Source organism: Varanus komodoensis, unplaced genomic scaffold, assembly GCF_004798865.1.
Source record: "Varanus komodoensis strain SLA01 unplaced genomic scaffold, ASM479886v1 scaffold2, whole genome shotgun sequence".
Taxonomy (NCBI): domain Eukaryota; kingdom Metazoa; phylum Chordata; class Lepidosauria; order Squamata; family Varanidae; genus Varanus; species Varanus komodoensis.
The window spans coordinates 27974480-28000078 of record NW_025335568.1 but is presented as its reverse complement, the minus strand read 5'-3'; the positions used below and the strand labels follow the sequence as shown (position 1 = coordinate 28000078).

Below are 25599 nucleotides of genomic sequence, written 5' to 3'. Positions count from 1 at the left end.
CCCCAGGTGAACAGGGCTGGGTTCAGATGATAGATTAACTCCACTGTGATTATAAGCCATGATGGGTTCTCAGGTTGTCCAAACCTAGTCAGTGGGTCTTTGGAGTGGTCAACTGACAAAGGGTTGGTGATTTGGTTGTGGTTTGCAACAGTTGAGGTCTAGTGTATGTGCTTCTTTTGCTTTTTAGTCACATGATAACCTATTCTGAGAACTAATCTAATTGAATAGTATTGAAATACCTTGAATGAATGAATGAATGAATGAATGAATGAATGAGCGAGCTGAACTGTTAAACTTGGGGTGAGTCTTTTTCTGAGCTTTATTTATGAGCTGCTTTACTGTAATAGATATAATACATGCATTACATGTAATGTAGCAATAATAGTGAGTAAATGAAAAGGTGATTGAATTTCTGGGTGTGTTTTTAGGGCTGGGGTGTAGGACCTCAGTCCTAGTGACTGCATCTAGTGCTTCTGGAGTTCCAATCTGTTCCTCAGGGCTAGGGATGCGTGAGGAACCTGATTTTGCGGTGGGAATTTCCTCAGCTCAGTTTCCCAGAGTCTTTCTTCCCTAAGTCCAGTGCACAGTGGAATTAGAGAAGAAAGTGTTTGCATGGGTGTCCAAAAGGAAGTGAGTTCAAACAGAGTTCTCCTGACCTGTGGGATTTGGGTACCTTGCAAAAATACATGTTTAATCTACATATTTTGTGCAAAGAATTGCATACTTTGTGAACTTTGCCTAAAGAGGTGGCTAGTGTTCCCTAGCTTTGCAGACTTGAACTCAATTTGGCCCAGTTCACTACCTGGCCATGACTGAGCTTGGAAAAGAAGTCTGATGAGTGCAAGAGAGTCAGATTCCATCATTATCTACTACAAAATACTCTCCTTTTGTACAACCATGGATCTCTTGTTGATTAAGAGGGATTTGTGTAGTTTTCCCCCATCATAAGGTCAAATTCATATGCATGTTTAGGAAAACTCCTACAACTTCCAGCATTGCCCAAAGACTGGAAGCTGTTGGACATTTTAATGCCTAAACATGTATAGGATTGCATCCTAAAAGCTTAAAATACTTTGCTGAAAGCTTACTGACTGGTGGTAAGAGCTTGCCATGCCCCTGACTCCGACTCATCCACTGCTTGTGCATTTTGCCAAAAAGGAATTCGGTTTTTTGAGTTCAGCACCTCTGCTTTACGGCCTTCTCTATATCTGTTTGCACATTCAGCTGTCTGAGTCTCACAAGCAGTACATTTAATCTTGGCAAATGGAGACTTTGATGCAATGTAATTATTGCTTCTCCACTTCAGCTTCTGCATGGACTTTTCTCTGTCAGTTAAATACATTTTTGTTTCAGAATAAGAGAGGTCAGTGTATTGATCTTTGCTTTGAAATGACATTTATTTTGTTTCTTTGTATTACATTTCTATGCCTGGTTTTTATGTTATTTTATATTCTAAGCCATCCTGATGATATTGAACTATACCACCTATATCCTCCACTATTGGACTAATAGAATATGAGGACATCAAAATGAATGAACAAATGAATGGAATCAATAGTACCTGTTAAAAATATTTGAACTTGGCATGGAAATCTTTTGAAGGTGGATGTCAAAATTTCCTTTATATCCCCAACAAGAGACCTTGAAAACTAAGCTGTTGGATTGTTTCCTTAGTGCCTTACTGAAAGACAAAAGTATAAAACTCATTTTTATTACTATAACTATTTACTACTTCTTAATATATTTATTACATTTTACCTCCACTTCTAAATTAATACCTTTGTTCCTTCACATTTTTTCTCTCTTCCTCTTTGTCACATGCACACTGATTATTAAACAGCATGATCCTAAGCAGAATGGTCTACTCAGACTAAGACCATTTGAGTTTAACTCCTAGGTAAGCGTACATAGAATTCTAGCCTCATCCATTTTACAGGTCAGTGGGATCATGTCCTGCAAGCTATTGACTTCAAATTATATTGAATTTTCTTTCACTCATTTCCTTAATATTCCCCAATGGAAATCCCCAAACAAACAAGTCTTTGGTGGACAATAAAAAATTTGGATAGCAGAAATCCTGTTTTTGGTTTGTATGTCTAGGGATACAATTCTCAGCAAGTCTTGACAGGAACTTCTATGTCTAAGCTTGCCTAGGATTGCACCTTAAATGGCTTGGATATGTATCAGATGTAGCATGATGCTTTATTTTCCCAATTAATTTGCTCTCTCTACCATTTTTTAAAAAAATTCTAGACTGGGAAAGTAGAAATAAGTAAGACACCACTGACTCCTATTAGACCTTACTTTTTCCACAGAATGATGTTAGAAGATTCCCCTTCTCAGTTTTACTGCTTCGCTTCCTCCCAACAGTGTGTTGGGTAGGGTGGTCTGTTTGTTTTGCTGTGTTGGAAAGATTGTTAGTTTCATAATGAACAAGCACTTACAGGTACTGTGGAACAATATGGTCTGGCCCTTAGAAGTTATTGAGTAACACAGTTGAATTGAGTTGTCTGGATGAAAACACGTTGCCCCCACTTGTTCTACTGGGGGCTGTTTTTTTCTTTCACCTCTTCCTTTCCAAATGTTACAGGTAGGTGGTATGGCCCTAAAGGTTGTGTCTCAACATCTTTAGACAAAGGCTGCATTTAATTTTCCTGAAGATCATTTTTGCAGTAAATACCCTAGTGTTTTCCCATACTGAATAATAACAACAATGACAACAACAATGACAATGGTGATGCCTTTTACTGCAGAATTATTCTTCCTCCACCTGTCTTGGCAACTGCTTGCCACAGCACGGGGAGACCTTACGTTGCAGGTGACATGAGATTGCATAGCATCTCTTTTAAAATGGCACTGCTGAATGACAGAAGCTGAGAGGGAGACCAGTTATGTGACCGCCATAATGGAAACCTCCATTAAACCATTATTGGGTGGTTTGGGAAAGGATGTCCTATGTGAGCCTGAGGTAAGACTTCCAGGAGCTTAGGAGCACAGTATCTGTGGCAAATTGTGGTTCTATATGCAGAACAACTATTATTATAAATCAGGGCAGCAACTTGTGGCCTTCTGGATATTTTGGTCCACAACTGCCAGCAGCCCCAGCCAACATAGCTAATGGTCAGCAACACTGGAAGCAGAAACATCTGGACGGCCACAAGTTGCCTGCTATTGTTATGAAAACTGACTAACTGAACTGAAAACTGTATGAAAAATGGACCTGTGAACTTGATATTTATGCCAAAGGTGAACCTCGGTCCCCTTTTTAAGACAAGGGAGAAAGAGTGTAAATTTAATTTAAAGTAATTACAATAGTTAATTCTCTGTAAGTACGCTGTATGTTTGCATTGACAAATTAACTTTGAATATATCCTGGAAATGTCTTTACTGCTCCCTTATTGGAGTCATTCCTTTGATTATAGTGCATAGGCAACATTCTCCTTAGTGTTTGAAGGTTTTCACAGCATTTGGGTTTTTATCCTACCTATTCAATCTTTCCTAATTTATATTGCTGTCACAAATAATGAGGTTTTCATACTTCCCAAGGGCCTTCTTCCAAACAACAAGTGACACTAGCTTCTTCTAGTTTAAGAAGAACATGTTATATAATTCATAGCCATTAACCTAACTATTGGGCTTCTCAGTTATAAAGCATGCCTGACAGCAGTATTCAGATTATAGGAGTGGCGGGGAGAAGAAGTCTGGCTTGCAGAAGCTACAGTTTTTGGTGGCAATGGAGGACATGATTTGACAGATCCTGGGATGAGGCCTCTCTTATCCTTCCCTCCATAATCTAGGAGCTACTTAACAGGAATTATTGTTGGATTCATGCCCTCTTTATTATTGTAAATGGTTGTATGTCTTCAACAAGTGCCCAAACTGAGCATTAAAACAAATCTTCTCTTTAAAATATCTGGCAAATAAAAAGGTTTTCACCTGCCGTCAACAAGAAAACAGGGATGGTGCCAGGATCACCTCCTTGGAGAACATTTTCAAAAGATGGTGCAACTGCAGAAAAGCCCTTCTCCTAGTTCTTACCCCCTTACTTCTTTTGGGGATAGTTCCCTAAGAAGGACCTCTGTGGTGCCCAGGTGGGAACATATGGAGCCAGGTGTTCCTTCAGATAACCTAGCCCCAAACCATTGAGGGCTTAAATGTTAACATCAGCACTTTGAATTGAAGCCAGACTTCAACTGGCAGTCTATGCAGCTGAAAGAGGACTGGTATAATACGACGAATGGAAGAGGGGCTTTTTAGTCAACAGCAAACATCCCCAAATTGAGCATTCAGCTGTCAGGACACAGTCAGAGAGACTGGGGGCATTTGATGCAGTCCAGCAAATGGACAAACTGACTCAGTTCTGGGGGAACTTTTGAAAGAGGCATTCATGTGAATCTTGTGACATGTTCCTAGTTCTGTGAGCTGCACATTAAGAAATGTCTGTTCTGAATCCATTCGATTTTCCAGACCATTTTCAAAGGCAGCCCCACATTGGGTGCATTACAAACCAGAGCTGTCTAGATCACTGTAGCCAGGCTCTGCCTGTCCAGATAGGGCTATAGTTGGTCAATCATCCTAAGCTGAGAAAAGGTGCTGAGAAAAGTTTTGACTGATTGGTTCTGAAAAACCTGTGTGTGAGTATTCCCTTTTTAAATCCCACAGTGCCTTACGGTTTTTAAACAACCAAAATATTCCAGCTTTGGTTGATATGGCAGCTTTGGCCATTCCTGAACAGGCATAGCCTAGCCACCAGGATCCATGCATTAGATCCAAGACTAGACTAATGCAAGGCCTTCATGTGGGGCTGTCCTTGTGCCTGGTTAGGAGGCTGGAGCTAGTGCAGAATGTGGTGGGTAGAATATGCAGTGAAGGTTTGCCTTGTGCACATCTGAGCCTCTGCTGAAAGCTCTGCGCTGCCTGCTTCCATTCCAGACAGTAGGTTGGAAGTGCAAAGCTAATCTTGTAAAGATCTAGTCAGTCACCTCACCAAAGCTCAGGCTGTGAGCCAGTGGCCTTGCCCCCTCCCCCAATCCTCTGCCTACAGATCCAGAACCAGAGCAAATTTGGCAGAGCCAGATTGCCCAAAACGGAATAGGATCATTGCAGGTCTGTGGCTCCATGCTTCACTTGTGGTCAGAAGGGCCATCTAGCCAGAGCATGCTGGCTCCCAAACTTTCTCCAAGATGCCAGTCAACTCAAACTCCCGAGCTTAATGGGTGCCACAAGCTTGGTAACATCGTGAACACTGAGACACTAGAGAGATTTAGAAATCCCAGCATTGTGCTGGAAGTGTGTCTCCAGATCCCATAGGGGAAGGAGATAGTGACACCCACTCTGGTGGCCTCAAGACCTACCACCAATGTTTTAGACATTAACTTTGCAAAACAAAATTACCTAGTCCCTCTGGAGTATTCCTTGGCAGGGATATTCCTCATTGTTTTTCTCAATGACTTACTGATTTACTCTGCAGATCCTAGGCAGCAGAAACAACAGGTGAAGCTGCTGTTACAAATACTACGTGAACACCACCTGTAGGTCAGATTAGAGAAATGTGCCTTTGATTAGCCTATCTTGAAGTCCTAGGATATAAAATTTCAGTTCAAGGCATCAGGATGGACCTAGAAAGAGTTTTGTTGTGTCAGAACCTTGTATTAAATGTGAGTTGCGAAAAATAAGGTTTGCCAATGTTTATCATATGTTTTTATTAAACTTTTTTCTACCATAAGTTCTTATTAAACAGCTTACAAATCCACTGACTGATCTACTAGAAGGTAAAAAAAAAAAGGGCTTTCACTCATTTCATTTTGAGTCAGAAAGGAGAAAGAAAGAGGGTGGTGACCTTTTCATGACACATCTATCCCATCAGTCACCACTTCTGAAATACAATTCCCAAGGTACATTACTCCCTGCCTAGGTAGTGTACCTCTTCTACATTGGTCTACACATAGAGGTTGGATGGCTGGACCAGTTCCTGCAGTTGCCACTCTTTCCAGAGGACTCTGTGGTAGTTGCATACTAGGACCATGGAAACCATGATCCTGGGTTCAGATGAAGCAAAACTCCTGGTATGAGGCTGTAATTGGGGAGTGAGAAACAGTATCTCGCTGCCTTTATTTAGTCTTCAATTGGCCACCTAGTGGAGCTTTTTAGGATTGTCCAGGGCCTGTTACATGCTGGCCCCAAGGACATCCCAGACCATTCTTAGGAAGCCCTGCAATGGAATATCTGCTAGGCACTTCTAGGACTAAATTTCTAACAGGATGTAAATTTAGTATTATACCACTTGAATGCCTCACTTGAGGTATGCAGAACACAGCCAGGTCCAGCTTTCTTGCATACATTTCGGTTGCGGACATTGACAAGATGCTTGGACATGTTTGTGCAACAACTTTCATATGGGATATTTGCTCCTCCTGATTAGAGAAGCAAGTGAGAAAAAAAAATCATCTAGGTCCAGGAGGTAACCAGTATTTATTTGTGACTGGGAGGCATCCCGCACTGCCTGAAAGTGGTGGCAATGTGGCCCTTCCTGAAGAAATCCTCTGTGGGATCAGAAGGTATGAAGAACTCCAGGCTGGTAGCAAAGGGTATTTTCCTAGGCAAGGTCCTTGAGCAGGTAGTAGAACAGCTTCTTGTATGAGAGTAATTATCTGGATCTATTTCAGTGAGGGTTCATGGTTGGGTTTTGCCATGGAAACAGGTTTGTTCACTTTGTATGTTGGTGTTGGAACAGAGGTGGGAAGTGTGACAATCTGGTTACTCCTGCTTCTCTCAGTAGCTTTTGATACCCTCAACCATGGTATTCTTCTGAGATAGCTGTCTGAACTGGGTGAGGGGGTATTGTATTACAATGATACCATTCCTATTTGGATGGCTAGCTCCAGTGGGTGGTTTTTGGGTAACATTACTCAGCAATGTTGATTATCCAGAAGATTCCTCTGTTGATGTTCTGCTGAGTCCTCATGGGACAGTTGTCCCTCTGCTTTTCAATATCAGCATGCAACTGCTTATTAAGGTCACCCAGAGTGATGACACCCAGCTCTTAATTTTCCTTGTTGTCCTTCTTTTGTAAAGCTGTGGATGTACCAAACCAGTGTTTGGCTGCAGCAATTAATTATTCTGTATTAAATATTGTTCCCATTTTTAAAAATTGAAAATGGTGTACTTTGGAAAAGTGTAATGGCCTTATTATGGTCTGGTTTTTAGAACAGTTGTACACTGTCAAGAAAGCTTGGACTATTATGTGTAATAAAAAAGAAATTATTCATGATTTGCAAGAGCAGCTACTAAGAATTGATTAATTGATCAACATATTCTACAGGTAAGCCTCTAAGGTACCTGGCCATGTACTCTTCTCAAAAGCTGCATCATCATTTCATGTAAATTGGCCACTGAACAAGGGCAACTTCCTCCTACTTCTCTTTTCAGGAACCAAAAAATTAATTGCCAAGTGCTGTTTAATTGTGTCAATAAATATCTTTGGTGTTTAAAGGCTATACGGATAGATGGTAGAATTCAGCATTTAGAGAAATCACTAATCAGATAAAACCATTCCACGAAATGACTGTTTGACTTTTTCAACCTTACTGTAAATGGTGCTACTTCAGGGCCACTATTTGGGTGTTGGGCTATTTTTGGAGGGTGCGAGGTTTATGCAACCTTTTTCCACTGCCCAGGACGCTTGCTTCTCCCACAGAGTTCCCTCCAGTTGACGCAGAGTAATGTTTTGTTTCTGTTCCACGGCAAGTTGAGGAACGTGAGGGAATCCTCTCTGTGCAATTTCGTTTTGAGTACTTTCAATTTGAACTATGTAGGCTGCGCTTCTGCGCAGTATGATTAAGCAGTCTTTTATCTGTGAATATTACAGAAATGGATTTCCCTAGCTGTGACCTTTCGAAAGATATATGTATCTCTTCAAAGCGCTTTGCCCTGTGAGAAAGGCTGTGGTTATTGTAGCTAGTAGTACTAACTGGCTTCTATAATCTAGATTATGGTGAGTACATCTTTCTTTACTTGTGTTTAGATACATGCTGATTTCCAATTAAAACCTTTTCTACTCAATATTTTAAATAATTTTTTTTTCAAATAAACCATTTAAGAGCCAGTGTGGCATACTGGCTAGACTGTTGGACTGGAACCTGGAGATCCAGCTTCCAGTCCCTGTTTGAGCATGAAGCTCACCGGGTGAGCGTGAGTCAGTCATTGACTCTCGGCGTAACCCACCTCATAGGGTTGTTCTTGCAAGGTTAAAATGGAGAGGAGGACCTTGTAACTTGCCTTGTATTCCTTGCAAAAGGAAGACAGGGAAGATATAAATGTAGTGTAGTAGCAGTAATAATAATATGCTCTGTTTTAAAATATTCATGTATTTAGTCTAGAAAATATAGCACAAGGAAGAGTTCTATTCATTTCTTTCCGATAACTGGTTGACTCTAATAAGGTTGTTGTTTTATTGTTCCTGTGATTTCCCTATTGGATCAACTCATTTGTTTATTTATTTGAATTATTAAATGAATCATATCATAATTTATTGATGTGTTTGACAACAATAATAATAAGACAAATAAAATAACAAGAAAATCAACAATATAACACTAATAAATGTGCTAACACAAGATAAACTACAACATCAGACATAAGAGGTAAAATCATATTGCACAGAAAAATAATTAAATAAATATACTAAAATATTGTGAAATACTTTCAGGCATGATTCTATTCATGCTTAGATAAAAAAGGGACAACTTCTGGCATCGCACCCCTATTTCTGTCTGAACATGCACACCTGCAGTCCCTTGACCTAGCATGTAGATTCTTAATTAAATTAAATATAATTAATCGATGCTTTGCCTGCAGAACTCCACCAGACCAGTTGGAGTCCTGTTAATTCCAGTAAGAAAAGGATCTGATGGTAGATTGCAGGTGCTTTCATACAGATAAGCTAATACTGGAAGTAGCCCAATGGCCTTATGCAGTATATTACAACTTTATATAGCTATTATTCTTATTTCATAAAGTGAACAAGATTTCCTCCCAAATATATAGAAAATCAGTGCTGCCTCAAAGTGCTGTGCCTGAAACTAGCAAGATTATTGACAGAAGAGTGCAGGACCCTAATGCTAAGAACATCAGAATTCAGGATGTAAGAATAGCCCTGATGCATCAGACCAAGGGGCTTATTTAGCCCAGTATTTTGCTCCCATAGCAGCCAACTAGCAGCCTGCGGAAAATCCACACATAGATCGCAGTCACATCTTCCTGGTCATCTTACCATACCTGCCTGTGTTCCAAAAGTGACATATCCAATCCAGTCACAGAGTGTCAGGTAGGAAGTAAAAAGTTAGGTGTTGAAGCCAGATTTCCTTCTTGGCTTTGTTAATAGGAAAAAAAAAACAACCTGGAAGCAATCAGGTAGTTCCAAGAATTATTCTTCATTTAGCTTACTATGTTTCAATTAATGCTTCCTAGTCTTTGAATCAGACTGGAATTTGTGTCTCAAGAAATGTGTTATCTCCTCAGGATCTAAGATTTTAACCAATGATTGGTAGGAATGCGTGTGTAAGAGCATGCTTCTGTGTACGTGCACAGTGGGAGCACCTTCCTTCCAGTGCTTTTCTGAGGCTATCCCCAGAGCTGAACTATTTGGGGCATTCTGCTATTGTGCTTTGCTTTCAAGTTGCTATGAGCTAAGGACCTTAGGTATGTCAATGGAAGCATGAATAGCAGAGTCCTGTGCCATATCACTCACCTTGGTAGCCCTGGGCAGACAACCCCTATTTCTACAATAATTGTTGCAATAGGAGGAGGAGAGACAGGACACTTGCTAGTTCCAGATCCCTCTATATTGCTTCGTTCTTCTGAGCAGAATCATGTAGGAGCTGAGCATGCATTTGCAAAAATGCAGAGTGAGAGAGAGTTAGCACGTATAAAGGTTGTAGATGGGTAAGCTTGGTACAGAACATAAACAGGAATTTTCAAGGGAAGAATGATTTCATAGATGATGAGGACAAAAATATGTATTAATGTGACATGCTGTATCAGAATACTGTTCCCCTTTATAAATATTTTAAATATGGCTGTCTCACAATAATCCGTGAATAAGAATAAATTCCTACAGGTTGTGTAGTGATTATGTTATGAACTGCCCAGAGAGCATTGGCTATTGGGTAGTGTAGAAATTAACTAACTAATTAAATACATGAATAATAATAATTTGTGGCCTTACCCCACCCTTTTTTTTCTTTAAATAGCAAAACAGAGATTTGACTCCTTAAGTCAGGGGAAACTGGAAAAACAAGGCTTTCATTAATGCTAAATTTTCCTCTCCTCTTTTTATTAGAGTGACCATTGGCAGTATAACTCCAGCTGTAAAGGCTCTCAGAAGAAGGTTCCAGATATGCAAATACTGCTGTCTGATCCAGAAAGGTATTAACTGTTTGATATCAAAAAAGTTACATTAGGTTTTGGGAAAGCCTTTGAACAAGCTGACCTGCTGTACTAATACAAGTGGTGCTCCGACATTAATGAAATCGGTATCAATGAAGCTGAGCAATGGCACCACTGGGCAACAGGAAACCGGTGCTCTGAATGGCTACTTTGGCAACTGCCATGCCTATTCCACTCCTCTCAGTGCTGCAGTGGTGTCCCCTGGGTACTGGCCAAAGGACTGAGGGGGAAGATGGGAAGGAGTAGATCCCGCCCCCCGCCCTGCTGTGTATGTTTGTTGGGCATGGAAATTTTTAGTCAGAATATGTTGTGTGAATACACCCAGAATATTACCCTGCTCAACCCTATCTATCCTCTTCAGCTATCTTGTAGCATATTAGCTGTGAGGTGATAGGACTGAAGGAATTTAACCAGAATCTTAATTTACTTACTATTTCATGAGATTTAGCATGTGGGGTAAACAGGAGCCTTGCCAGAATGCTTTTGTAAAGTTGTCCTCAAGATGAAGAAGAAGGGCATGGTGATGATGTGAAAAGCAAGTCCGAAAGCTACTCTTTCTCTGGCTTATGTATGGATCCATGTTGGTTTCCCTCTTTCCATGATCTGCTTCCTGGGAAGAAGGCATGCTGCCTCTCTCCCTATCCCCACATTATCTTGGGTTATGGGTGATTCCGGAATGTGTGTACACTAAAGTAAACAGTTAAACAAGATGTAGCTGCTTGAGATAGAGTAAAAGAAGTATAGTGGGAGTTGGGAATCTCAATGTTTCATAGATCTCCTAAAGACACACTGTAGCTAACTGGTAAATTAGAGGAGAAATGGCAATTCTGTTGTGCACTGGATAGTCATCTTTTTCCATGTACAACCTTTTGCTATGGAATACATGCACTAAAACTGAACTACATTTGAATCAATGTGGTCAATCAACTTACGTGTTTTCTGATTACTGCTTATACTATGTAAGAATTGGATTGGAGACACCAAAGTATCGATCTAGTATTAAGGTTAGTTAAAGTACAATCCTTTGGCTTCCTGATATTGTTTGGGGGAGGGGGGATAGGATGATTTGGGACCCCAGCTCCAGGGTTCTATGACCTTGAAAATGCAACTCTAATTGCCAAGCTCCCATCCTGCTCCCCAGAGGGCTGATATGGAAAGAACTGAGCTTGTTACCTCTCTGAGGCTGCTGATTACCCTTCGAGAGTAGGAAGAGGACTGTACCAGAAGGAGGGGAGGAGGCTGACACCACCATTTCCACCTTCTTTCCCTGCTGCTTCACAGTGCTTCATCTAAATGGCCAAAATAGCCATCCAGATGAAATGTGCATCCACAATGCATGTGCATAAGCAGCTTGCCACCTGAGCAGGGGGCATTGGATTGTGCTGTTATTTGCCTTTTATTAAAAAGGAGCAGATTCAAAGTGTGGCTTTAGTTAATTCATATGGCATTTTGATATTGTTTTTCTAGGACCCAGATGTTTCCATGAAGAGCATTTATCTCTATTTTTGTTTTGTTATTATTTCTATGGTTCTTAAAAATTTAGCAGAAGCTATTAGGAAATAATTGGTTCAGTCCATATTAATAGCACTATGTTTTTCCAGATGTGTCATTTCATAGCCAAGCAGCTGTTGCATATTAGCTGTCCTTGAAAACCTTCATTCCTTTTTCATAAGGAGAACAGAAGCACAGTGACATTTATAGGGTGACAGGCAGATGTTTTGGTTGAATCAGGGCTGAATGAAAGTGGTGCTGATTTTCTCTTTGTTGTCCTTATCACGTGTTTATATATTTTGAATCTCTGTGTATCTATATTGTGCCACAATGCCTCTTTTTTCAGCCAGGAAAGGGCAGTAGTTTTCTATTATCCTGTATATGTTTATGAACATAGCATAGATCAAAGGTCCATCTCACTGAGCATTCTGTATCCCACAGAATGCTTCCAGGCTAAAGTTCCCTGAAGATATCGACATCCCATGTGCATAATATATACTCCTGTATATGTCTTAACTCTACTTCTGACTGTGTGAGAGCTCTTTGTTGCTGAGCATCTTTTGCTGGGAAAGACGTATATGTGAGGTTTCTTGTTCCTATTATGATGTAGCAGAGAAAACTGCTTATATTTATAGGGGGGCTAGGGAAGAAGATTCTACATGATTTCATCCTCCTTCGATCTGAGTAGACATGCAGAGAATTTGGATGCTATTTGAAAGTGCTGCTGAGTTATTCAGCCCTATTAGAAGCAAACACACAGATGGTTCTTTATAACAGTTTAACAGTTCTATAGTTGTTAAACTTTCTTTTGGGCAATCCTTGGAGCCTTTCACAGTGCTATGAGACATGGTTGAAGTGCAAAGGCCTGATATTGGCGATTAAGGGAGTGCACCAGAGGGCTGTTTCTCATAGTGGGGGAGTGCCGGACTGGTGAGGAACCTGCCCATGGCTAGCTTGTTTGCAAAACATGAGTGCCAGAGTATAGTTGTAGCAAGGCTTCTGCCTAAAACCTTCCATAAGTGTTCATAAATCATTAAAGATTCACCTGTTCTTGGAAGATCATGCTGTAAAAATATTTGTGATTGCAGAAATGCTCATCCCACCTGGCAGGAGCTAAAATGTGCAGGAATCATGGATGTTCACCTCCTGAGGGAAAACCCATTCATCCCAGTTCAGGGAATCCCCCATGTTCTTTTTCTGGTCCCCCATCATGACATCAGTGAGGTGCAGCTCATTCAGAATGCAGATTATGTTCTTCAAAATTTCACATACAGTAGACCCCCCTATTCTGAAGATAGTACCAAGGGGAAAGCATCAATGTTAAAAGCAAGTTTGTACAAGGTCAGCACCAACTGTTTTTCCTGATACAGATTTCCACATTATTGTGTCTGAACAATAGATTATAGGCCCAATTTCCTAAGTAAATTTCAAAAGTATTCTGAGACATGCAGAAAGTGTTGTGGACGTCCACTTTCAGACTTGAAGTCCATTGGTTTGGTGCACAAGAGTGACCACTGACATGCCTGTGCTGAGCACCTCCATCACACCAGCAATGACCATGGTGTCATAGAATCATAGAATAGTAGAGCTGGAAGGGGCCAGAAGGCCTTGAATCCAGTGCATGACTCCCAGTTAAACCATCCCTCTCAGATGGCTGCCATGGTCTCCTTCCATAGAGGCAAACATTTGCATCTCCTGCATGCCAATGCACCTTCCTACAGCAGCCTGAGAAAGTCCTGCTTTGTTCCCTTGCCTCCACCTGCAGTATACAGATGCAGAAGATTAAGGAATCTGGTGCAGGCTGGGATGTCAAGATGCAGCTGGAATCTGGCTCTCTTGCAATTGCTGGATTTCATTCCAGTGCTTAGTCCTGGCCAAGAAGGGCACCAAGATCAAGTCTGCAAATGTTCAGGAATCTAGTGGTCCCCTTCTTTGTGCAAAGTACACAAAGCCGGCCAATCATATGTGTGAATGCAGAGAAGGGAGCAGAAGCAGCGCTGTGAGAAACATTGACTTGTGTTGGTTATTTTGGACCCCTTGGTGGAGAGAAGCCAGCACCATTAGTATTGACAGGTGGCAGAGAAAGGAATGTCAGAAAACTCTCTCTCTAGCCTGCACCGTCAATGGGGCTTAGTGAGTAGTTCTTGGTTCATTGACCAAGTTCAAATTTGTTCTGCTGCACATATCCAAAGGAAAGAAGGTATTGCTTTCAAAACTAAATTTGTGAGTCAGACTACTTTGTGGCTAAGAATGCAGACTATTGGGAATGGCCATCATTGAACAAAGAAAGAGGTAGAGGAGAGAAACTGAAGGAACAGAAAAATGTTTGGGGGCAGCAATTGCTATTCAAGCTCCCCACAGCACAGCATCCCATTACCACAGAGGCTGTAAACATACCTTTTCACCAAAGATGCCAGATGCATTGATGTTGGCAGGTGATCATAAGCTTTCAATGAGTATGAGTGTGAACCATTTCAAAGAGTAATTTAGATCCCTGCACACCAATGGGACATCTAAGGAATGACATGCATATTGCTGCCTGCAACTGTCCTTGAAAGCACACTTGGTGAAGCAGCTCTCTGTTAATTTTTATTAAGATGGAAGCAGAAAGGGAAGAACTAAAGCCATATGCTAGGAAAAAGAAGGTGGGTGTTCTGGGCTGCTGGTGTGGTGGGAATAAGGGAGTTAATGAGTATTGGCACCTCTTTCATTCTGTTTTTCCTCTTCTATCCAAACCTTCATTGAATAATCTGCTTGGTGATGACAGCTCTGCAGACATTGCTAAGGTCTGCCTTTACCATATCTTCCAGTAGTGTGGCTGGTTGCTCTGTAGGTTTTGTGATATAACGTAGGTTAACCATGGACCCACTATAGGATCCACTGGAAAGACAGGTGGGCACAGTGGCACAGTGAGGAGCACTGACGGCAGTGGACCAGGTTTCCTGTGGGATTCTCGAGTGCTTTTTACAGATTACTGGTCTGCCGAATGAGGTGTTTGGGGTGTAGACCAGGTTTCCTTGTGTGGGAGATTGGAGAGGAAGCATGGCTTGCTCATGATTCTCGGTGGATCATGAAATCTGTATCACCAGAAATCTGTGTGAGCCTCACAAAATCTGTGGGAGCCATGGGTAAAATGTACCCACCTTCATGGAACTCCAAATCAGAGACGCTCAGAAAATCTATCCCTGGAAAGACTTCTGTGGTCATTTGTTCTACCCATTGCAGTGTGGGCAGTGCAGATAATTTATAAGTTCATTTCCTTTGGACAACCAGGTTGTCTAATGCCAGGTCGTGCAGTACCTTCCTCATGGTCCATCCATCTACCAAATGCAGGGCCAGAGTAGTAGACTGGATGTCCTGTAGGCACTGAAGGATTTCCAAGTGCTTTTTAAGCTTGCATAGTGTGTCTCAGCACTTGATTGTCCTTGTGTGTAACCTGTATCATGGACAGGAAGCTACTGTTAGGACAGAACATGGAGAAACAGAATGATTTCCTAGAGGCAAAGCTGTTGGAGAAGGGTGTATTTTATCTCCTCTGTTCAGTCTGTGTGCAGAACATATGAGAAAGAAGGCTAGATTAGAATCAGAGAAAGGAGTGAAAAATGGCAGAAGACACATCAACAATTTAAGATATGATCTTACAGGCAGAAAGCAGCAAAGAATTGAAACAACTCCTGCTGAAAGTAAAAGAACAAAGTGCAAAAGCAGGAGTGCAGCTGAATTTTAAGAAAATGAAAATCATGACTACAGAAGCATTGCACATTTTTACTGCTAATGATGATGAAATTGAAATTGTGAACGATTTTATATAGCTTGGTTCAGCCAAGACAATTTCAAGGTCCTGTTTTGCCTTTCTTGTGCTCCTTTGTGTAGTATATTTGAACTGGATTGTCTTTCAGATAGAAAATAACTTTAAATAAAGGAACTGACCTATGTAAAGTAGGACACCTGGCCATCCTATCTCCTAGGACAGTGGGTGCCAAATAATCATTATAAATAAGGATGAATTCAACAGCAGAACAAGTCTGATTTATTTTAAGAGAGGTTTTTGTTGTTGCTTTTGTTTTTTAACAAAATGTGATTTATAAATGTATCTGCCTAATAACGTGTTTTGACTTCTGTGCACACACAAAAACACACAATTAGTAGGATTTTCCCCAGTTTTATTTTGTGGTAGGCATCTTTATTCAAGCCCCACAGACCTGACTCCCAACCTAATTAAAAGAGTGATTCTGAAAGGTGAGAGCAAAATGATGCCATTTATATTACTCCTTTACACTGTGAAAAGGTAAAGGAAATGCTTTCTATATATATTTTCTAACATGGAATTTCTTAAGAATTTACCTGGAGAAAAAAAGAAGTATTTCCTGCTTGACAAAGCGTTAGATAATTAGATCTTTTACAAGGAGGATGGGGGTTTCCTGGTTTCCTCTTAAGTCATCAGGCTGAAAGTAAATGAAATGTCATTCCCGGTGGATTTTGCAAGTCAGACTCCACAATCCTTTGGTTAAGGTAGGATGATGAAACTGTTCTTATCAGGGCAGGTGATTGCATACTATTCTAAATGCTCACCTGTTTGGCCTACCTTTGGGACTTGGCTAATTCTAGAACTTGCCTATTCTTCTAAACCTCAGGAAAATCTCTCCAGTCTCTGGTCTTGCAGCAAACATCTAATATCATGCTCTGGTGGCTTTAAAGAACAAAGACACAATTGCTGCACAACACAATTGCTGCACACTCTTCAAGCTGCTTTGTTGTACACCTTTCCACAGTTCCTAGTAATGAGAGTTGGAAAATAACCTCAAGGATAACCTTAAGGATATCAACATTGCATGTTCCTGAAGTTTGGATTGACAGGTTTTTTTTAACCAGTTCCCTCACATGCAGTTTTTAATGTGGCAATAAATAAAAAAGGAGGAGGGTCGCATTGTTTTGGGGAATGAACTGGCACTGCACAGAAAGCTTTTAGGACAGGATCAGCACTGACAGTGTACAGCCCTGTTCCTTGCTAGTTGCAAGGAACACGTGTTCAAATCTCTCTGCCCTAAATTGTGGCCTTGGGCAAGCCGAAGTCCTCAGCCTGTGTGAAGCAGGCCCTGGTGATGGGAAGAAGGGATTGCATTGTAACCACGTTCATTTGTTTGGACTCAGCTAATTCTGATCAGCTGCCAGAATGCCATTCTGTTGGTCAGACAAACGAAGTAATTGTCAGTAAGAAAGTCCTCAACACAACTTTAGTCTATAACTTTAACTAATGAACCATACTTTAAACACTGGTGAGACATGGATTTTTTTCAGGGCTGTAAGTGTAATATTGGAAAAATATTGGTGTCTCAGACCAGCAAGTGCGGGTTTTACATGGAAGCAGCTGCCTTCATGCACTTTGGATGCACTTGTACAACTGCATACATACCCCCATCAGCATCCTCATGGCATTGCACTGCTATTAACCTGCTAGTAACCGCTTTGATGTGGATCGCAATGTGTGTCTGTACCTGTGGCCTGCAACCACAGCTGGAGTGGGCCCACATTAAAATATAACTAAGGGAAAGTTAGGTCCGTATCTGAAAGTGGTTTCTCTTTCAGTATTTTTGACCCATTGAGGAAAACCATTTTGAGTATATGCACCTGTAAACTATATTGATTGCATACAAGCAAGCAAGCAAGCAAGCAAGCAAACAAGATAACCCTTAGCCTTCAAAATGGGTTGGCTTCTTCTGCCTTATTGCCTTGTGTTTGCATTACATGTCATATACTGTGTTATACCAGTGGAACAGCAGCTCCTTGTAGGCATTTCACAGTGGTTTTGCAGTACCTTCTGAAGTAGAAATCATCTTCATGGCAGTACCTATTAACATAAGCCTAAAGTGAGTCTAAAAATTCTAGCAATTTGTTGTTTTAAATCAGCAAACTAGTTCAACCAATTTTAGCTCCATTAGCTGCAGAGCTTTTGCAAATCTAATGAGTCATAATGAACCAGTGAAGAACAAAGCATGTCACTGGAACAGGGAATGGTGTATTGTTGCTGGAGTTTTCATTCCTTCTCTCATCAGCAACTGTGAGAATTGCAGAAAGAGCAGGGAAATCTGAGGACAAGGAGATGGAAGATTATGTATGTGATCCTTTAAATAAAAATTGTCCCATTATGTCTTTATAAGCATTGGTGCCACTATACCACTTTGCATGTGCAAGGGATAATTCGAAGCTTCTTCCAACCTGGATGTTTTGGATTTCAAGTGTTAGCCCCAGCCAGAATGGCCAATGGTTGGGAATTCTGGAAAGTGCCATACATCTGGGGACTGAATTTCCCCCACCAACTGTGATAGTTGTGAAACTCAGCCATATCCTTAAAGCAGATGCATTTGGGAATGAGAGAAGGTTTTACATTTGAATGTGGGCAGGAAAAAAATGCAAAACCATTTGCAGGCAAGAGTCTCAAGGGACCTTTCCCAGGTGTGTGTTAATTTGTGTTGCTTGCACTTTTCAGGAGTGTAAAAGCACATGTAAAGCATAAAGTGGCAAAAAGAAATGTTAGTTGTATGCTTCAGAAGGAAAGTAGTACACATGGCTGTCCAAAGTGAGCTCTCATAAAACCATTAAGTAAGAAGTCTAAACTTTCCTGTGCCACTGGCCTGGGGATAATTTAGGGTACAATCCTATGCAACTTTTACCATAAAAAATGCTTAGAACCCTCAGACTATCGACTGTAGCAGCACTTCTTAATAAGAAACAATAGTAGCTGCAGATATCTCCAGTGCTGCTTTTAGAGTTTCCAGCTGTATGTAGAGTTTCGTACATACAAATTTGTATATGACATCTTGCAAAAATCATCTTTTATTTGGCAATAAGTATTTTTCTAAAAACTCCAATTTGACCTCCAGCTTTTGGAAAGCTTTACAAAACTTTATGGAATCTAAAACTGTCATTCTCTGTGTTGTATGCTAATATGTTTGAATGAATATGGCTTTTATCAGATACTTTAAAGGTTGCAATGTTTGCAAACCCCCCAGAAAACTTTTCCCCTTGGATGATATAAAATGTGAGATGTGAAATGTAATGAAACTCCAAAGATAAAATTGCTAACTCTTTCATCACTGATTTAATAAATACTTTGAACTGCTAGCAGAATGCATTATTTCTTTAGCCAACATTCTCGTTTGCTTTAGACATTAAGATATTTTTTCTTCCTCTTCCTCAACTAGATGTGACAGTAGAGAGCTTGATGATGAAATAAGGATTCTGATAGGGAAGAACAGTGCTTCAGAGTCCAGTAAGAGTCTGACTGTAAGTAAATTTCTTTTCACTTTGTAATTCTTGACAAGCTGTTTAAAGTCAGCAGGATGTGTCTTGCTCAGTTGTATGCAGACTTCCATTATTGCTTAAATGATGGAATAAATAGTCTTTTAGTACCCCCTCCTCCCACTGCTTTGTGCTATGGGAAAACGCTCCCATGTGAAGGCGTTTCTCTTCAGTACTTTAAGAGATGACTGCAGCGGTGTTCTTGTGCGGGTTTATAATAAGCTGCTATGAAATTGTCATTCAAGCAAGAGGTTTCAAATTAAGCTATCAGTGTAGCTGGACAGATGATTGTATTCTGCAGGTCTTTTAAATTTTTAGGACTGGTATTAGTTAATGCAGTTCGGGAAGGGAACTGGGAATGGAGCAACCTGAATGAATAAATGATCTTACATTAATGACATGATTTGTTGGTCCTGGTGATGGGAGCACTGTTTTTATTGTACTGTTTAATTATGTTTATTTGTAATGTTCAATTAGTAATTGTGTAAATATTGTTTATTAGTAATGCTTAATTATGTTCATTGTTATATTATATTTAAAAAATAAAAAGTGGTTAGTGGTGGGGATGTACAGACATCCATATCATAATCCTTTGATAGTTACACATTCTTGTTTCTTTAAATGGCAGTTTTTTCCCTAAAGAGCCTCAGATCTGCATAACCACCGTAACAGTGTTACCTGTTTGACTTTTTTTTCAGCCTTTCATAATGTCATATTTTTCATGTGTCTGCTGTAAAATCTGTATGATTTTTAGGTGTACATTTCTTTTTAAACTGAAAGGTGTTGTAATGAGATGGGGGTTGTGGGTTGGTCAGGATAAACTTTCAGGGATCCAGCCCAATGATTCATTAGTTTTGGACCAGGGTATTGCTTAATAAGGCCCAAACTGGTTGGACAAGTTTAGTCTGGAAGATGTTCCCCTTTGCAGTGGATATTAGCTTGCTAGCCATCCTTGCTTGTCATTTAGAATGACAAGCAGGTGGTCTTGGCCTGCTCAGAAGAAAGCTATACTTTCACAGCCTGATATTTGGACTGGGACAAAATGGAGAAGATATATCAGACAGATTTTAGTTTGGCTCTTGAAACATCATGCTGGGTACCCACTGGACAAATCTAATATGGAGCAAGGACCTTCAGAATGTTTGCTGAGAATGCTAATGCTGTTAAAATCCACCAAATCACAACTTGTAGACTGGTAAATAAATGCAAATGCTAGAAGATACCGAAAAGTCTCTCTGGTGTCCTCATTCTGAGGAATCCAAGCCCTGAGATAAGTGCTAGAAGCCCTGAAACCGTTTTGGTTTGGAGAACTGGGTGCATCTAACAATATAAATGAAAATATTAATATTAATAGGTTAGGTAGACAGGCAGTTCTCATAAGCTTTCTTTCTTCCCTGTCTGCTGCTGCAATGCCCTTTTGTTATTATATGATGCTTTTGTGATTTTATATGCTTTGTAGTTATTATATTTTGAATGTATTTGTATTTTAAAATCATCACCATCATCATCTTGGGCATGTGACTGAAGAATGGTATAAACAATGCTCAAAGAAGTAAATAAGCTACTACTTTTAGCAGGTTCCCCTTTCTCTTTCAATGATATTCGCTAAATTTTCTCCATGTTCTTCCTTTCTAGGAACATTTTGAATCTTACTAACCCGTCTCTCTGAGAGTCAAAGCAGACATTACTTTAAATCCATATTAGCAGCTATGCCTATTTTAATTGTTACACTAGGGTAGATTCAGGACCCCAATCTGGATCAGAATTGTAGTGGGAGGGATAAGGAGACTTTGAAGATACAGCTCATGAATCTACTGTAGAGTTAAAATAAGGGTGAGCTGAAATATAATATCTGCTTTTGCTCTAAACTGCACCCAGTGGTCCAGAATCAATGTGGTTATAGGAAGAAACTGAACTAGAAAGAAATTCCCACTCAGCCCTGAACGTCACTGGGTAACCAAGAACCAGTCATTATGTTTTCACCTAACCTGTCTTGCTGTGACCTTTGTGTGAGAGTACATTCCTTGTTTTCCGCTCCTTGAAGGAAGGTCATGATAAAATGAAACAGAACACTTCTTGTTCTTCTGGACCATGTCTTTGGCTTTGTTTTGTCCTCCTGCTTCTGTGACTATAATATGACTTATATTAGCCTTAAGGCCCAGGGACCAAATGTGACCTGTCTGGGCTCCCAATCTGGACCATTGGGATTCCACAGAAGAACATAGCCCTTTCCCCCAACTACCTAGTCTCAATTGCCACCTGAAGCAGAAGAAAGGACACACCGTCATACTTTCCGCTCCTTTCCCTTGCCCCACCCTGGCCTCAGTGTGTCTCTTCCTGTCACTGGTATGTCATGCCCTCTTTGCTCATCTTTGCCGCTTACTTTTGCTACCATATTGGCTTTCCTGGCTGCTGGGATGTTGTGAGATCTTGGCCAGCTGGGTCTCAGGAGAGCTTTCTTGTGCCTTTCAAGAGCCCCACAGCCACTTCTTCTGGCCACACAACGGTTACAATGAAGGCACACAGTGGAGGAGACTGAGGCCAGTAGGCTGCTGCAGAGACTACTGCTGGCCTCTCTTTCTGGTGACAATATTGAAATGAACATACAGTTTGTTTGTGATTCCTCTCTCCTTCATCCTGTGTTGATTAAAGCCATACAGAGAATGCCTGAATAGGGCTTGTAAAAGCAAAAGAACAGTCTTGCTTCATCCACATTGTCGTCTACTACTCTTTTTTTCAGCAATGTTTAGCCAGATGACAGTAAAAAGCAGAGCAGGGTAATGGTATCCGTTTCTTGTTGCTTGTCCCCTGCATCTGGCAATTAGAGGTAGATTGCTTTTGAACTCCAATAAGTTCTGATGTCACTAACACAGTCCATGAATATTTTTAAAAAGCCACAAGAAAAGAGTGAAGAAATCCAAAGAAAAACAGACAACCAGTTTATTTATAATTTGCATGAATGGAATTACAAAGAAAGAAAGATTACACAATCTAGTGAAAAATAACTGCAAAAAAGTAGTGTAATTGATTGTCCCCCAATTTTAAATGTTTTAGATTTCAAATAGAATTCCACACCCCCTTGTCTGTTTCAAAATGTATCAAATGCTTTTAACCCTGCTAAAATTAAACCAAGTGTAACACAAGAGCAAGGCAAAGGTAATTCACAGAAATATCTGATTACTGTATCCTATAGAAGACAAGTGAATATTGTTTGTTGTATATTTTGAGGACAGGATGTGGCACATATATCTGAGCTGTCTTGGGATGTTCCTGAGGCCCCACTTGTATTGTCTCTAAAACCCATTTGGGGCAAAAGTGGGTCTGCATACCTTTCTATAATGTTTACAGTTTCTAAACCGCAGATTTTGATGGCATCCCTTAAACTGACATCTTGTAACCCAAAGGCTCTTATAAGAGTGTTTTTGGGACTTACGTGTAAACAAATTCCTTCTGCTTCCTTCCTCTTTTTATACAAACCAGGAGAACTTCATAAGGAAAATACAACTAGGTTTAAAAGATACCACATGACCGAGATATGCTGTGAGAACCTAACAGGACTGTGAACATCTGCTTCATGCATCAGTGATTCCATCTGTAATAATTTTTCATTGCAGTGTCATGCTATTATAGCCTTTTCTTGAGGCCCAATGATCTTAATTATTCTTATTTTCATTTCCCTGTATGAGTTCAAGGTAAGAGTCAACATCATTATGAACATTCATCTGAGCAAAAAATATGAGTGCTTCTTCCTTAAGAAGATCACAAGCAAATTAAATCTGATGCTGCAGCCTCTAATAGAAGAGCATATTGTGGCCATATTCCTCACATAGGTTAGCACTTGTCATGTTTCTTGTGTTTGTCCATACAACAAGTCCTGGAAATGAGAATACTTGAAATTTTAAGTAGCCAACAAGCAACATGTGGATTTCTGTTTCTTGTTCCGATATCCACACAGAGTTTATTTTACACCAAGTTCCTCATTCTTTTACCACAGTCCCTAATTCTTAATTATTTGTTTCTAACATGCCTAGGTTTTTATTTATTTTTCTTAATTGCTAATCTTTATAACAAGTTCCAAATTATTTTTACAACTTATTCATCTTATACTAGGAAAAAGTACGGTTTATTTTCTCAGAGTTCTTTTTACCCGTGCAATCCAATGGGAGAACTGGGGTTGACTAACCTGCAAGGAGAATATTCTGGAATCCTGGCTAGGGTGAAGGACTAGATCCACTATAAGTAGTGCCCTGCAGGGCTGTTTTAAAATATGTCTTTTTGTCACCATACATTTTAAGATGCCTGAAAAAATGATATGAAAAGTGATGCTCCCCACCATTTTTCTGCCCACAGATAGGATGCGGGATCTGAGAAGTTATATGACACTCCTGTAATGGCATAAAACATCCATTCTCCAGTTTCCTTTGCCTCAAATGATCAGCACATTTCACAGCATGGCCTTTGAACTGCCTTTTCCAACCCAGTGCCCTACAGATATGTTGGACCACATCTTCCTAGCCAGAGGGAGCTTGGCTGGGGAAAGACAGAGGCCAGTGTCATCTGTAAACATGTATATTCTACTTAAGAAAGGACATTGATCCTTTAACACAGTGCATGAGAAAGGGAATGACTGAGAATTCTAGGAACAGAAGGAAGAGATGCAGTACAAAAATAATAATGAAAGGCAGAGCCCAGCTTGCAGAGATGAAAGGAGAGGAGGAAGGACATGGGCTCTGGTCCCAGAAACCGCTGAAGATCATGGGTTTTGTTGGCAAGGCAGTGTCTGTACTTTACAAAGGCATCTTGAAAGGGAACATAAATAGTAACAAGAGTTCATCAAACTCTTTGATGTGGCTTTTTGCATTTCATGTAAATTTGGTCAGAGGGATTGAAATGTCCTCCTGGGTCATTGATTTTGAAAAGTGCCAGGAGATTTTTTCCCCCCTGAGCTGTATTTTATGGAGATTTTCTCCAAGTATATTAGGCATCACTGAAGTTGCCAATGTACATCCTTATCCAGTTAAAGAAAGAGGCAAATCAAAATAGGATATTAGGCTTACATGAAAGTGAATATCACATGGGCTTCTCAGCAGAACAGAAATTACTTTGGCTCAACTGAAAAATCATTCTTTAAATTAAAAAATAGGAAAATTATTGCTGTAAACCAAGGAACTCTTCTCACTGCTGTAATTTTTATCACTCTGTGATTTAACTCATTATGTTCGAAGGACTGACTTCTATATCTGCTTATGAATCACATGAATGCTTCTAGAACCTAGAAGCCGCTGGCATATGTGTTGGATTTTCAAAAATGTATGGACACGTCATCATCAAACTTTAAATATAAATATATACATCTTCTTATTTGCAACAAACAGGAAAGCATACAAACAAGAAAGGGAGGATTCGTAACATGAAACATAACAATATACTTATCAGTATATACATCTCCCCTGATAGAAGGGCTAGATGCTGGCTATTTAATGAGAACAATGGCTTATTGAGACACATGTTTTGGACATGTCCTCTTGTGGCTTTTGTCTGACTGGAAGTCATTGCTCATGCATATTTTGTTCTTGAGAAATGTGTGATAATCTGATGTCCATGTGCTTTTAAATTACATCCCTGTGATGTGGGGACTACCATATGGGCAGTAAAAGTGGATACTTGACAGTTGCACAGAGACTGTGGGCATCAAAATGAAGATGGGAGGAGTGCTGAGCTGAGAATTGCCTGTGTTGTCTTTTGATCCTGCTCATGAAGAAGAGAGACTGAGGCGCCACCTCATATCCTGGTGGAACTTCACACCTCTGCTCCCCTGCAGAACACTGACTCCAAAATCACAGTTTTGGCTTTGGATCCACACCCAACACAGAAGACGCCTTACCAGCTGTGAGGGTAGAAGGAGGAAATGGCACAGTTGCAGCCCCAGCAATAGTAGTAGTAGGAACCTTTATTGGTATAAAAATGCAATACAATACAAATCTGTACAAATCCACACAATCCTGCAGCGATCCCCCCAAAACAGTATTACTAATGGACCATGGAGTTTATTCCAAGATCAGAGCTGATACATGGACATATCTAATGGCTGTACTTAATTTTGCACTTTTGGACTCCAAGCTTGGAAGGAAAACCTGTGATTACCTATTACTGAAGAGACTGATGAGTTTATTGCTCTTAATGCATTTGCTTCTACAAAAGTCAAGTTTGTATGGATACTTATTTAGTTATATGAACTGTTTATACTGACACATATATTTTAAATGGAAATCTAACCTCCACCACACACACATTTCTTCATGTTCTTTTATTTTTCCCAAATCAAAGGATATGCTAATATTATCCTAACATATTGGTAACTTC

The 25599-nt window shown here is 40.2% G+C and overlaps 1 protein-coding gene across 4 annotated transcripts in view; it reads left to right on the top strand.

Annotated features, from left to right (window-relative positions):
• The first annotated feature begins 7695 nt into the window (after positions 1-7695).
• NDNF (neuron derived neurotrophic factor) overlaps positions 7696-25599 on the top strand; it is a 133331-nt gene continuing 115427 nt past the window's right edge. For all 4 annotated transcript variants that reach the window (XR_006414598.1, XM_044428936.1, XM_044428937.1 and 1 more), the window contains exons 1-3: positions 7696-7993; positions 10340-10425; positions 19140-19221. Coding sequence is in view for 3 of the 4 variants with exons in the window: in XM_044428936.1 (XP_044284871.1) it covers positions 7991-7993; positions 10340-10425; positions 19140-19221 (171 nt within the window). In the remaining variant the exon portion in view is untranslated. The remainder of the gene's footprint in view (positions 7994-10339; positions 10426-19139; positions 19222-25599) is intronic.